The sequence below is a fragment of the Xiphophorus maculatus genome, chromosome 8 (assembly GCF_002775205.1).
Source record: "Xiphophorus maculatus strain JP 163 A chromosome 8, X_maculatus-5.0-male, whole genome shotgun sequence".
Classification (NCBI taxonomy): domain Eukaryota; kingdom Metazoa; phylum Chordata; class Actinopteri; order Cyprinodontiformes; family Poeciliidae; genus Xiphophorus; species Xiphophorus maculatus.
In genome coordinates, this window is record NC_036450.1 from 3,529,508 (window position 1) to 3,543,219 (window position 13,712).

General features: G+C 37.1%; 1 protein-coding gene across 1 annotated transcript in view; it reads right to left on the minus strand.

The window, feature by feature from the left end:
* Positions 1-13,712, minus strand: part of unc13b (unc-13 homolog B) — a 65,235-nt gene that overhangs the window by 41,520 nt on the left and 10,003 nt on the right. Inside the window, exons 3-8 of the mRNA XM_023337862.1 lie at positions 9,866-9,965; positions 7,401-7,518; positions 7,003-7,126; positions 5,770-5,840; positions 4,765-4,822; positions 2,397-2,613 (exon numbers count right to left, since the gene is read on the minus strand). Coding sequence (XP_023193630.1) covers positions 2,397-2,613; positions 4,765-4,822; positions 5,770-5,840; positions 7,003-7,126; positions 7,401-7,518; positions 9,866-9,965 — 688 coding nt within the window. The remainder of the gene's footprint in view (positions 1-2,396; positions 2,614-4,764; positions 4,823-5,769; positions 5,841-7,002; positions 7,127-7,400; positions 7,519-9,865; positions 9,966-13,712) is intronic.

A 13,712-nucleotide genomic window follows, 5' to 3' on the forward strand; every position in this document is an offset into this window, starting at 1 on the left:
TGGGGATACTCCATGTAGCCCTCATTGGGATGCCGCTCCTTGTGATGCTGCTCGTAAAAGTCTCCAGCCACAAAGTCATTAGTATGTTTATTGGCCGCTGGAGGGTATTGAGCATCTCCGCAGTCAAATTCAAAGTCAAACCGCGCTCTTGGTTGAGGATCGCACCCTTTTTTATATGCTACGTAGTTCTCCAAAGTGTTATCCAGGTCATTTTTCGCCCACATCCTTGTTTTGTAGAGAAGTCCGTCTTTGTACGGCCTGAGGCACGATGAAGTCATGAAGCGCTCCTCTTCCTCCTGCATCTCTGCTACCTGTCGCAGGAATGTCTCCCCTCTTTTCTCCGGAAACTTTGCAAGACGATCGGGAGACGTCTCTTCTCCGTGCTTATGGAGAAGCCCTCCAGGGTCTGTTATTCTTTTCTTTCTTCTTCGGTCGATAGTGTCATAGCTTTCAGGGTAAGTTGCACCCCGAAAACTGCTATGAGGTTGACTGACTGTTGCTCTCGTCGGCTCTGGGTAAGGTCTTCCCATTCGAAAGATTACGGTGTCTTCCTCGTCATCCAAGAAGTCGCTCAGCTGAGGCTTTGATCGTCCTTTGTATTTGTTTTCCCACTCTTCAAACCCCATGCCAGAATCTACAGGTATTATTCTAACTCTTCCCTTCTGGTTTAAAGATCTTAGTAAGTAAAGGATGAGAGCAGAAAGAAAGACAAAGGGAAGCAAATAAAAAAAAAAGAAAAATTGAAGACAAAAAACACAAAAGTTAGACTGTAAGATTAAAAGAAGACATTAAGACAGGAAAAACTGCATGCAAAGGTAGATAAATAAAACAAACAAAAACATCCTGGAGAGCCTGATATTTACGTATTCATACCTCTTTGTGCATTTTGCATGATTAATAGTTCTGTTTTTGTGTTGTAACAGATTGTGTGTCACCATAAGCCTGAACAAATTTTGATTTAGCCTGAACAAATGTCACAGTTAGCAGTTCTCTAAACCCTAAATCACCAACATACGGCATTTGGTTCAGAAGTTTATAATCCCCAAAGAGAGAAGCCTGATTCAGACCCTGACCCACTCCCTCTGGGAGCGTCACAGAGAGGTTTTCTCTTTCGAAAGCTTTTGAAACTGCAGAGGAGTCGAAGCAACACAACAGATTCTTTGACAAAATGAAACAAAGAGCTTGAATCCCATTTTTTATTCTCTTTTCTGCAGCAGAATTAGCAGCTCGCTATCAGGACGCGCAGACAGATTTGTGATTTTCTCACTGGTGCAAATGAATCTAACGCACCAACATTTCTCTATGGTCTAAAAACTGCAGATTCAAAGTTTCCCTTGAAAATTGTTTGAGTTTTTAAAATAATTTTAATGTAAACAGATACCATTCAATAATCTTTCCAAATTTATAAAGGATGATGCAATTTCAGCTGGTGTAAAAGTGAAATCAATCGTAAGGGACCAAAGTTGCATCTCGATAATTTAGAATATAATTGAAAAGTTTTATTTTATATGGATAAATTACATAAAAAGTGATGTATTTCAAAAAAAATATTTAAAGCTGATTATTATATATTTAATAAAAAGTCAAAATTCAGTTTCTCAAAAATAAAATATATTAATGACACCAATTTAAAACATTTTCACCTAGACAGTGAAAATGTCATTAGTGAGGCTGCTGTTTCAAATTATATTAACGAAAAGTAACTAACAATTATTTGTATAAAAAATTGGCAAAGTCTACAAATGTTTCATTTAAACACTTAAGCCTTTTAAACAACTGTAGAAATACATAAAAATATGCAGATAAATCAAATAAATTAATTTTTAATTATGACAATAGTTTAATACAATTTCTCGCCATTTGAGGAGTTTGAGGTAGAAGATATTTACAGACAAATTTTTTTTAATCCTAAATCCAAAATATAAATATTTTTTTACAGCTTTGGATTAATATTCTGAATATGTTATTTACTCAGCAAACGGACTTTTTTTTAAGTGTATACACTAGTTAATGATTAATTGTTTCAGCCCTACACCAGAAATAAAAGGAAAACTAACTTACAAATAACTTTACAGCAAGAAATAATAACTTATTTTAATCTTATAATTCCTTAATATTTAATAAAAACATACTAGTTCCACTGGTTGATTATTTCATTTAGGACATTTTTTAAATGTGACAAGAGAAATAATCTGCTATTGAAACTACAAAGTTTTTATCAATATTTAGGAATCATTGGTGTAAAACAAGCTTCTATATCTTGCTGAAAAGTTACTTGCAAGTTAATTTTGCCTTATTTAAAGTGTACCAAGATATTTGCAGTAGAAACTAGACAAGAAATACTTTGTGTTTTTGCAGTGTTCAGTGTGTGAATGAGTGTTGATGCTCGGCTCTACCTGCTTCCTCTCTGGTCCCGGTAGTCCAGGTCCAAGCTGTGGACCGAGTCGGTGCAGCAGTCTGGGTGCTGCTGGACGCCGCGGGGCCCCATGGGGAACTGGTGCACGGACGAGTTGGGCTGGGCCGTGGTGTGGTACCGAGGCGGCAAACTGTTGCTGGTCTCGCTGCGGTAGTCGCTGTCCCGGTCGTCTACGGCGCTGTCCTGGTCGTCCAAAGCTGCAGCAGGAAGATCCGATCAATAAAACTAATTTAAAGACGACCTATTACCTTTAAATTATTATATTTACTTGAACAAGTTAGGAAAGGTCTATCAGGCAATGCAAAAGATGCTCATTACATTTCTTTTTACACAAAATCCTTCTTAGATAATGAGATTTTAGTCTGCTCATTTCAGAATGAGCTGTTTTTTGGGTTCTGTCACTTTAAATCCAGATAAACTGCTGCTGGCCACGCCCCCAACTCAACGTTTATGTGAAAATTTGCTGCTAAAAGACACAATTATGCAAGTAAAAGGGGAAAATCCTGCATAAACAACAGGAGAGCAAAAATCTTACCAAGTATTTTTGTTCAGTTTTTAGTGAAAATGTATTAGTTCACTTGAAGTAATACAAAAATAACTTACAAGTAACTTTTCAACAAGATCTAGGAGCTTGTTTTAAGTCAATAATTCCTTAATATTTAAAGAAAAATACTTTTTACACTGGCAGATTATTTCACTTATTGTAAGACATTTTCCCCATGTGTCAAGTGAAACAATCTGCCAGTGGAACTGGGACTTTTTAGATTTTTCTGCTATATTTATGAATTATTTATTTTAAAAAAGTTCCTTTGTTTTGCCGAAAAGTTACTTGGAAATTAACTTTATTTTATTTCAAATTAACTAAGATATTCACATTAGAAACTGGACAAACATATGATAAAAATAAGATTTTGTGCTTGGGTTGCTAGGTGATGAGCAGAATTCAATCGGGGTTGCTAGGTAACGGCTGGGCTTTGCTGGGGTTGCTAGGTGAGGAATTTTGCAGTATTTGCGCTCATGTAAAACGGTAAATGTGACTTTTTGTTACTCGCCACATCAATCACAGATGATAACTTGACATGAACCCAGGCGGAGGCAGTAAAACAGAAGAAGAAACACTGCCACCCGCTGGTGGGAGTTAGCATCACTTAAACATGATGTTTTTGATTATTTTTGCAGAAAATTTGGAATAAACCCATAATTATGAATTAGTGCAAAAAAGGGAGGGGATCTGTTTATTTAGCTTCAATTTCTGCAAAAAAATGGACAGACACATTTTATCTATCAATAGATAAATAGAGTAAATATAACAGTAAATTTAATCCAATCCAAACCAAAAACAGGATTTAGGAGCAACATTGTAGAATAAATGAGCAGCTGGATTATAATGAGGCTGTGAATGGTTACTAGGGAGCAACCTAGTGTGATGTGTGAGTGATTCAATCTGTGTAAACAGAGAGAAACCACAATTAGACACCGCCCCCTTTTTAATTAGAGGCAGTAAATTTATTACAGATCCGTCCCGCTGTCCTCAGATGGCTGCAAGGAGGCCATAATCTGAAAGCAGAAATTTTCCTGACACGAACACGAGAATCCCTCAGATTTTAAACATTTTAATCAATCTTTAAGTGTAACTAATCCCCAATTCAAATTTATTTCGCTTATAAACTGTTTAAATTGGCCCTTAATGGTGTTTTTTATGTTTCTGTGCTAATTTCTTTAAACATTTTGACATTTTTGTGTAAATTTGTTTATTTCTGCAAAATTCTGGGTTAAAAACATCTAAATTCTGCCCTCTTTGGAAGAAGAAGTGGTACTGCAGTTGAAATTTCCTATTGCGTACAATGGAGTCTCTTGGTCCTTTTGGATCGATGAATCTCTTATCATTTCCTCACCATTGTTTAAACCTTCTTATAATAAAACCGATTTTACACAATAACCCAGCAGCAAGAGTTTGGGGGCAAATGAAAGGGCTGATGGGCATCAAGAAAAACAGCAGGAAAAAATGTATTAGAAACATGAATAAAAGGAAGGAAAAAGTTAGAGATTACATTTAATTCAGGAATATTATGATATGCACAAAGGGGTTGAGGGTTGGCCAGGAGAAGAGATCCATTAAGTTACGTTACATACTCAGTGGGTCAGCCCATCCGAAATAGTTGCCTGGTGAAAGTGCAAACGTTACAAATGAGAGTTCAGAAAAAAAAAGTTCTCTACATTAACCTGAACAGCTGTGAAAAAAAGGTTTGGTTGGTTCTGATAAAAAGACACAGCAAGCAGCAGAAGAAAGCTCAAAATAAATTATCTGATGCCCTCTAGTGGCTGAACGGAGAACAGCGGGAACTCACAGCACTGGGAGGGTGCACACTGCAGCGGAGCCCTCTGGTCCTCATCTGGAAGAGGAAACTACAGGGAAAACAGAGAATCAAACATCAGTTAGGGATGTAAAAGCTTTTTTTTCTTTATTTAAAAATGTCAGAAGTTTCCAGAAGTTAAAGACGCATCTTAATAACTTTAATATTAAAAGAATATTAACAGAAAGTAAAGAGGAAGGAAAAAGTATTCTTGCCACTTAGTGTGGCTGGATTTAATGTACTGGAATCCATCACAGACAGATGCAACCAAAATGTTCTTAAATGTCACTACTGATATCCAAGTGTATTCACAGAAAGTTGAGTGGAAGGAAAAAGTGTTGTAATCACTGATTTTGGTTTAATTTAATGGTTCAAAGCCATTACACTCAGATGCAACCAAACTTAAATGTCATTACTTGTATCCGAATAATTTAATGGAAAGTTGAGTGGAAGGAAAAAGTGTTGTAATCATTGACTGTGGCTGGAATTAATGCTTCAAATGTCATTACACACAGACCCAACCAGAACATGGGCTACAACTGTCATTTCTTGTAATAAAACACTTTAAAGTAAAGTTTAGTGGAAAGAAAATATTTTGTAGTTGTGCACTTTTATCAATATTAAGTAATAATTGATTTAAAACAAACTCCTACATCTCACTAAAAGGTTATTTTTAAGATAGTTTTGTCATACTAAGATATTTGCACTAGACACTAGACATAAAATACTTGATAAGATTTGTTTTTTGCAGTGCATGTTACTTAAATCCAAGAACATGAATGAAAAGTTGAGTGGAAGGAGAAAATGTTTGCAGCAAGAACCATTTAAACTGTTTTTGTTGTATTTTCTCATTGTAAACAGAAACAGATGTTGGTCTGTATATTTTGCACAAAAAAAAAAAATTTGCAGAAGGTGATGAAGAAAGATTGATTGTATTCATGGATTCAGTCAGTAACTAAAAAACAAATTCATCTGAAGTTGAATTTATCTGAATTTTACCTCATCATGGATTCCCATGTTGATTCGCTCCAGCTTCCCCGTCCAATACTGCGCTTCATCCTCTGGGATATCTGGAGGTAAATAATTCAGAAAACACAACATTATTTATTTACAGTGTCTGGGAAATAAACTGGAACAAAATGTGAGCGACAGGAAGTGGAGCGTCGCATTAGAAGCTGCGCGGCTGCAGCTGCACATTAAAGGGCACAAAGCCTTCAAAGAGACGCCGACCTGCAGCTGTAATGGACGCCAAGCGCCGCTGCGCCGCTGCGCCACAGCGCCGCAGCTTTGATCTGATCAGAACGACGATGAAAAATGCGACGCTGCTCACAAAAAGATTAACAATGTGACAGATTTTCTGCAACCCATGTCAACATGTTGTTCCTGCTTTAGAAACCAACATTTTTCTCCCAGCTCAAGATTTTAATGGAGACATTTCCAAAAATGTTAATATTCTTGTGTGATACAGATATTTTTTTTTTATACTGGATTTAAGTTTGGACTTTAACTAGGCCGTTAACACATAAACGTTCTTTCATCTACACTGGAGGTTTGCATATTTTGTCATGGAGCAGAAAAAATGTAAATTCAAAGCAACAAGAAGAAAAAAGAAATTTAAGCTAAAAATACTTCAAAATATTAGTAAAAAACTATTGACAAAATATTAGAACAATTAACATTTCTAGCAAAAAATTTGAATAAAATATTATTAAACAATTTTTAACAAAATATTAGCAATAAACAACTTTTTTAAAGAAAAACTACCAAATTTTTATATGACATTTTAGAAGAAAATGTTAGCTAAATTTTTTACAAAACCTTAGCAAACTATTTGTAGTAAAATATTAGCAATAGACAATTGCAATATTATCAATAAATATTAAACAATAGCCATGAACTTAACATATTTTAATAAAATATTAGCAATAAATTATTTATACAATATTAGCAATAATATATTAATAGATTTTTATCAAAAAATCTTAATAAAATATTAGCAATAAACTACCAATAAACTATGCAGTATTTCATAAAAAATAAAATGTGACTTTACTAAAAAGACAGATTCACTATTGAAAACTTTCAAACCTTAAATCTTCAAAAACAAAGAATTTGGTTAATCAATTAAATCAATTAATCTTCCAGCCGTTTTGTTTGACATCAGCAGTTTGATAAGACACTGTAAAACCAGAGGAATTTAAATTAGTATATCTTTATGAGGCAGAGACTCACCGAACGGCAGCTCGAAGCGCGTGTCCAGCAGAACTCGGTGAGGCGTCGGGTTCTTGGTGCCATAAATCTCATCAGCCTTCATCAGAACCTCTGCATCCAGGAAGATCCACTCGCCCGAACCTTCCTGTGATTCAAAACGGTACAACATTTCACCCAAACCGCAGTGATGTCATCAGCCGCTGCTAATAGGCACTAGCTATAGCGTCTATTAGCCGCGATAGCTAACAGCTGCTAGCTATTGCGGCTTATAGGCGCTGTCCTTTCCATTAATATACATCTGTGTTGCTCAAATTGCCTGTCTGACTCGTTTGTGTGGTTTTTAGTAAATTGTTGACAGGAATCTCGGGGAATCAGCGCTTCTGTGTGTCATCTGTTGCTAGGTAAGTTTGAGCTCTGACCTCCTCAGACTGGCGGATGTTTTTCAGGGGGATCCAGGCCGTTCCCACCATGGTGTCCCAGATGAGGCCTTTGTCCCACACCTCCACAATGAGCCCCAGGTCCAGCCGGTTGATCTCACTGAAAGGCAGGAACAGCATTTTTACTGGGAAATGTTGATGTTTTCCTAACGCACTGGGTGGAAAATGTCACAGATAAGAGAACGGGAAGCTTTGTTGCTTGGAAAAACCCTTAACAGAGATGAAATCTCGACATAATTACCATCAGGCTGGAACAAAAGATGCTTTTTGTTGTGTTTTAGCTGCTATAATCCACCCCTGCCTCATTTCATTCAACAGGCCTCTCAAAGGGCTTAATGGCAGCATAAAAAAGGAGCCTCCATTTTGAAAGGAGCTGCATGACTGGGACATTTGCATGTGGAAGTTTAGAACCATCGAGAGCCAACAAAAGGAAGATGAGAAAAATTAATCAAAGGCAGCAGATAATTGGGACGGAGCAGCCAGGTGCAGAGATAAAGGCTGAGAAGAATAAACATCAGATCCCATCATCAAACTGGGACTAACTGGGAGACTTTAACTGTCTGGGGTGGCGACAACGTCAATAACTCACATTATTATCATTTAATACAAGAAAACCCCACTTTAATCCAAAACAGCATTTCAGGAAGCGACTGAAAATGTTGTTTTATTAAATTGCTGCTTTTAAAAAAAACAGACGAGCATTTTGAAGAAATTACCAAACTCAAAATAATATATTTCAAACCATTCAATAAATTAAAATATGCCTTCTGATAAGCCTCTTTTGTCAAAGTTCCTCTTGAAAACAGCATTTAAGCTGGTGTTAAGAATAATTTTCATTATACCCAAATCTCTGTATTATAAAATGTTTTTTTAAAGGTCTGATGTAATTTTCTAATTTTAAATGTCAAGTTCTCATTAACTGCAAGTGGAAAATCAACATAATTAACAGAAATAAAGGTTGGAAAACAGCAGTCTGTGATTAATTAATATATATAATGTGTTTCATTAAAATAAACTTTTCAATATTATTCTATACAGCTTGAAAAAAGGATCCACAAATTGTTTTTCTCCATTTTATTTAACATTATAATCTCAAACTTCAGTGACTTTTTATAACAAATAAGGACAATATCAGTTTTAACAACAAAAATAATCAGGCAACATAATACAATTTTAAAAAATTGCTTTAAAAATGTTGATTTTGTTTTTCAGTGAATGTATTTTGAAGGGACACTGCTAACTAAAAAGCTAGCTGTGCTAATAAACATTAGATATGCTAGCGCAAATGTGCTACATCAGCACTGTACTTACTGGAAGCTAATGCTAAAGCACTAACTTCAATTGAAATTAAATCTTCCATTCAAATACTACAAAATTACCAAAATTGCTTTTGGTAATTTTGTTTACAAAACACCAAAGCAAATTGGCGCTTTATAAATTATCTGGAAAGATTAATTTAAGGGAAGCCAAGTGTTAAACGTGCTAAACGATTTCAAAGTTAGCAAAAATGCTAACATGTTAAATGAAACATTAGCTCTATTATTCTAAGTTGTTAGTGAGAAATGTTCTCCTAAAATAGCAAAAATGACATCAAATTGACATAATTAATCGTTCCTCAGCATATCGATTATGAGACGGCGGCGGCCATTTTTACTGTCATAAACAATGAGCTGCTGTGTGACGCTAACGTCGCTTTGGAGTCATAAAATGTTCACAGAAATCTGATTTTGGTCGCATTTAATTAGTAAAAAAAATTTAAGTAGCTAGATGTTTATATACATGCTCTTACTTTGAAAAACAATTGTGTTTCCTCTGCTCAACTTCTCTTTTTTTCCAGAATAACTTCATTCATACTTTTTGTGTGTTTGACCATGAAAAAAAAAATAGGACTTTCATAATAAAAGCATCTGTACTGAGAATAAAGGATATTTTTCATAAAAGTCATAGAAAATAACTGATAAATTTCTGGGTTTGACCCGATCTGTTGCTGGAAACTCAACGTTTCCTCTGATAGACGCTGAATCACTTCAGGGCGACACATCAGTGAAGATGAAGGTCTGGAAAAACAAACACTGCAGCAAAGACAAACAATGACGCAAGGCAAGCCAACATGGTGGCCATGTCATCGCCACGGAAACGCTTCGCCATTGGAAAATCTAGAAAATTAAACTAGTGGCAGCATAAACAGCTGCAGCATAATTCTGTCAAAGTAGGTCAAAGGTCAACCAAAAACATGTAGCAGAGTTACTGCCATTTTGTCCCTTATTGCTGAGTCAGACCCATAGTGAAGGTTTGTTTCTAATAAATGAAAGTTTGTTTCTAATAAATGAAGGTTTGTTTTAATAAATGAAGGTTTGTTTTAATAAATGAAGGTTTGTTTCTAATAAATGAAGGTTTGTTTTAATAAATGAAGGTTTGTTTTAATAAAAGTGTGTTTAGTGACTCACAACATGAAGTCCTGCTCCCAGCAGGGCAGGTCGCCGCGCACCGTGATGGTCGTGCTTTTAACATTCTGGACCTTCAGCGTCACGTAGGTGTTGAACTTATCTGAAACAAAACCCAACAGAAAAATATGAAGTATTTCTGTTTGGAGTAACAATGAGGATTAATGAGAAGAGACGAATAATCGGCTACAGATCCGAGGATCGCTGAGCGAGTGCGTCTCTATAAACCCGTCAGTGGCAAAAATGATGGGAAACATCCATATAAACGTCGCCCATTATTACAATGAAGGGACAAACGGATGGATGGATGGATGGATGGATGGATGGATGGATGGATGGATGGATGGATGGATGGATGGATGGATGGATGGATGGATGGATGGATGGATGGATGGATGGACGGACGGACGGACGGGCGGATGGATGGACGGACGGACGGGCGGATGGATGGACGGACGGACGGGAGGGCGGATGGACGGATGGATGGACGGACGGACGGATGGATGGATGGATGGACGGCCTCTTTGTTTCCTGATCTAACAGATTCTTCTGAACTCTGATGGTGAAACTTTAAATATCTCACCTTCACCTGTTGGTTAAACTGAACTGAACTGAACTGAACCGAACTGATTCCTGTGTTCATTACCAGCGGGTGAAGGATCAGTCGTTCCACTGAGAGTGAAAGCAGATCAATCTGCCTCCACCAGGCCACTGACCCGTTAATCTCCTCAGAGAACCAAACTTATCGCCGCCAAACGCTCAGCATGCGTCGCCTCGACTGCTTCCACTCATGAACATGCCTCACAGTTTCCATGGAAACCATAACCATGCAGTCTGTGGCCATGTTGGAGCGTTTCCTGGTGACCCTTGACCTGTCGGTGTACCGCTAAAGGTCTCCGTCAACCCTAATCCCAATCAAAACTGAACTAAAATCCACCTGGGTCGAAGGTGAAGTTGTCTGAAATGATCCAATTCAAAGTGAGCGATTCAGAAAACCAGCCAATCAGAGACGAGCTCAGAGAGCCAGAGTGTGTTTTCACACCCAGAGATCTGTCAGCTTCCTGTCAGCCAGATGTTTGCTGCTGGGGGAGGGGCAGGAGATTAGGAGGCCTGAGCCGCCGACTCCTCATGTCCTGCAACAGGCCGCGGGAAGCGGCATCACAGTCACAGCTGGTGGTCGTTTCCTACTACTCGCCGCTCTGAACATGTGGGCATAACAGGAGAACAACCTCCTGAACTTCACTGACAGGAACGTCCAACTGTAAAGCTGCAGCTAATGACTAGTTTAGTAAATGAGTATTCTGGTGATTAACTGGATAAAAATATACATGTCAGGTTCTCCAGAAGCTACTTAAGCTAAATTTATGTTACAAATATACAAAAAAAACTTAATCCCTTCAATTTCTTTTTGTTTTTAATCAATCACGTTTATTTGTGAAGCACATTTCAGCAATAAGGTAATTCAAACAGTTTCTTATGATAAAAACACAAATATAGTAAACTGAGTAACAAACATTACATTTATAAACTACATATGTGTTGGCCAATATTCCAGTTATTGTGAGTCTAAAGCAATTTGAGTTTTTAGCCTGGATTTTAAAAAGTTTTATTGCTTAAAAGAGACCCGTTACATAAAATTCACCCTTTTCTTCTTCCATTTGGGTTTCTGATGCTTCTAAAAATGGCTTAAAAAACATTTAACTAATTAATGCCATTTGGAGTCTGGAAAAATGTATTAATATAATGTCCCTGCCCGTTACCTAGCAACCCGAGTAGAGCTCCAGCACATTTAGTCAGCTGGTTTTACTGCTGTACAATGGCTGCTGGAAAAGACAAGCGTCTTGTTTTGCTTACGTACCATCCAGATACCGCTTGCTGCATTATTGTTGGATGAGCAGGAGGCGCCATTCCTGCTTTTCTAAGATGTAAGGTAGTTTCAGGGTGTGGCCACCAGCATTTTATTTGGATTTAAAGTGACAGAGGCCCTAAATTCTCATTATCCAACAATGATTTGTGCAAAAAAAATGTGGTGAACTGATTGCAAAAAGATACTTTTGTGGAGCATATATAAAGTATTACAAATATAAAGCAAGTTGGGAAGTTAACATACCTAGCATCAATGCTAGTTGGCATGGTTTTGGTTGGCGTTTACAAAGTACCCAATCCAGTAGTGGCATTAATTTTTCCTACGGTCTGATTGGCTGATTCTCCTAAAAGTGGGGATAATAAAATCAGTGGATGTTAGCTTCAGTGGTAGCGCTAACATGGTTTCTGCTATGCGTATTTTTGCATATTGAGTTATATTTTGTGTTTAAACTATTAAAATAAGCATTTTTAGATTGGGTCTCCAGTATTCATGGCTTCCAGCCATGTTATTAGAACCAGTTTGTTAAAAATTAAAACAATCTTTTGCCCAGGAATTGGGATGTAAAGGTAAAACATGCTACTGACCAAGTTTAATCAGACCCACCTTTTGGTTTTTGGGAAACAAAAGCCAGCAATCAGCTGTTGCTCCCATGACTGCACTAAGCAACGATGTTCCTGGTTGCCAGGGCAACACCCTAAAACATTTACCCCGCACTGGAGCCAGATAAATAAACTGGAAGAAGATCCGGACTTTACTGAGAGGAAAGTTTTGAAAAAATAATACTTTGAACACCAAAAGCAGTTGTGAAAGTAACCAGGCGACTTTAACTGACAGAATATAAACCTAATTAGCGTCCGAAGCAGCCAGTAGCAAAAAAACGCAGCCTGGGGGACGCGCCAGCCTGTCCCTAATTAGATCGCTCATGCCTTGTGCCTCACTTGGGCCGACTCCAGCCAGCACCAGATAACAGGAAGAGGATGTATGGATTAGATAGCAGCCGTTTAGAGGCTGTGGGCCTTTTTACAGCAGGTGCCGTCAACCATCCAGCTGATGCTGCTCTGTTAAGGAGGAAGCAGCAAAATCTGCCTGGAAAAAAAACACAAAACGTCCATCTGACCAGTCAAACCAGCAGCAAAATGTAACTCCTTCTGCAACAAATGAATCACTGGCCGTGTTTCCATCCAGGTTTTTCATGCACATTTTGAAGTATCACCGATGGAAACAACAAATTCTTAAATAACTTCCTCAATTTTACACAAAAACGTTTTGCTCACTTTAGTTGGTTTTCGTTTTTTTTTTACGAAGTTAAGATTCAGACCCATTAGCTGAATAAGTTCTGATGTAGCGAATCTTTCCCACCCACTGGTGGGTCTGTGCCTTACCAGAGGCACTATCTGAGATAACGTCTACATCCTGTTTATTAAAGTCATATGTAGCGTCATCATTTGGCTAATTCAAGCCTAGTTGATTCGCTCCAAACCAACAGATGAAAACTCAACTAATACACATTTCTTTTCCTTTTCCTGACATTTTAAAATTTCACAACTAGCTGGAAACATAACTATTTGGGTAAAATCAAAAATGTAGGACTATTTTCATTAAAGACAACCAATTACTACAGGTTAGGATACATTTACAGGCTAACCAAAACATCTTCATCGTAGATAATGAGATTTTAGCTGTTTTATGGAGTTTCGTCACTTTAAATCCAAACAAACTGAGGTGTGTTGAAGCAGAAACACATCTAAATGTTAAACGAAAGGGTTTAATTATGGCACTTTTAGGTTTCCATATGCCACTTTTTGAGTTAAATAACTAAAATAAATTTACTGTTTGATAATATTACAATTTCTTCAGCTGCAGCATTGTTTGTGTTTAACTACAAACCAGCTAATGCCTAAAAAACCGTTTAATCTTAGAAAATATTATATTTAGAGAACACCAGTTTAGAGTAGTTTTGTTGAAAGTGAATGAAAAAATTAC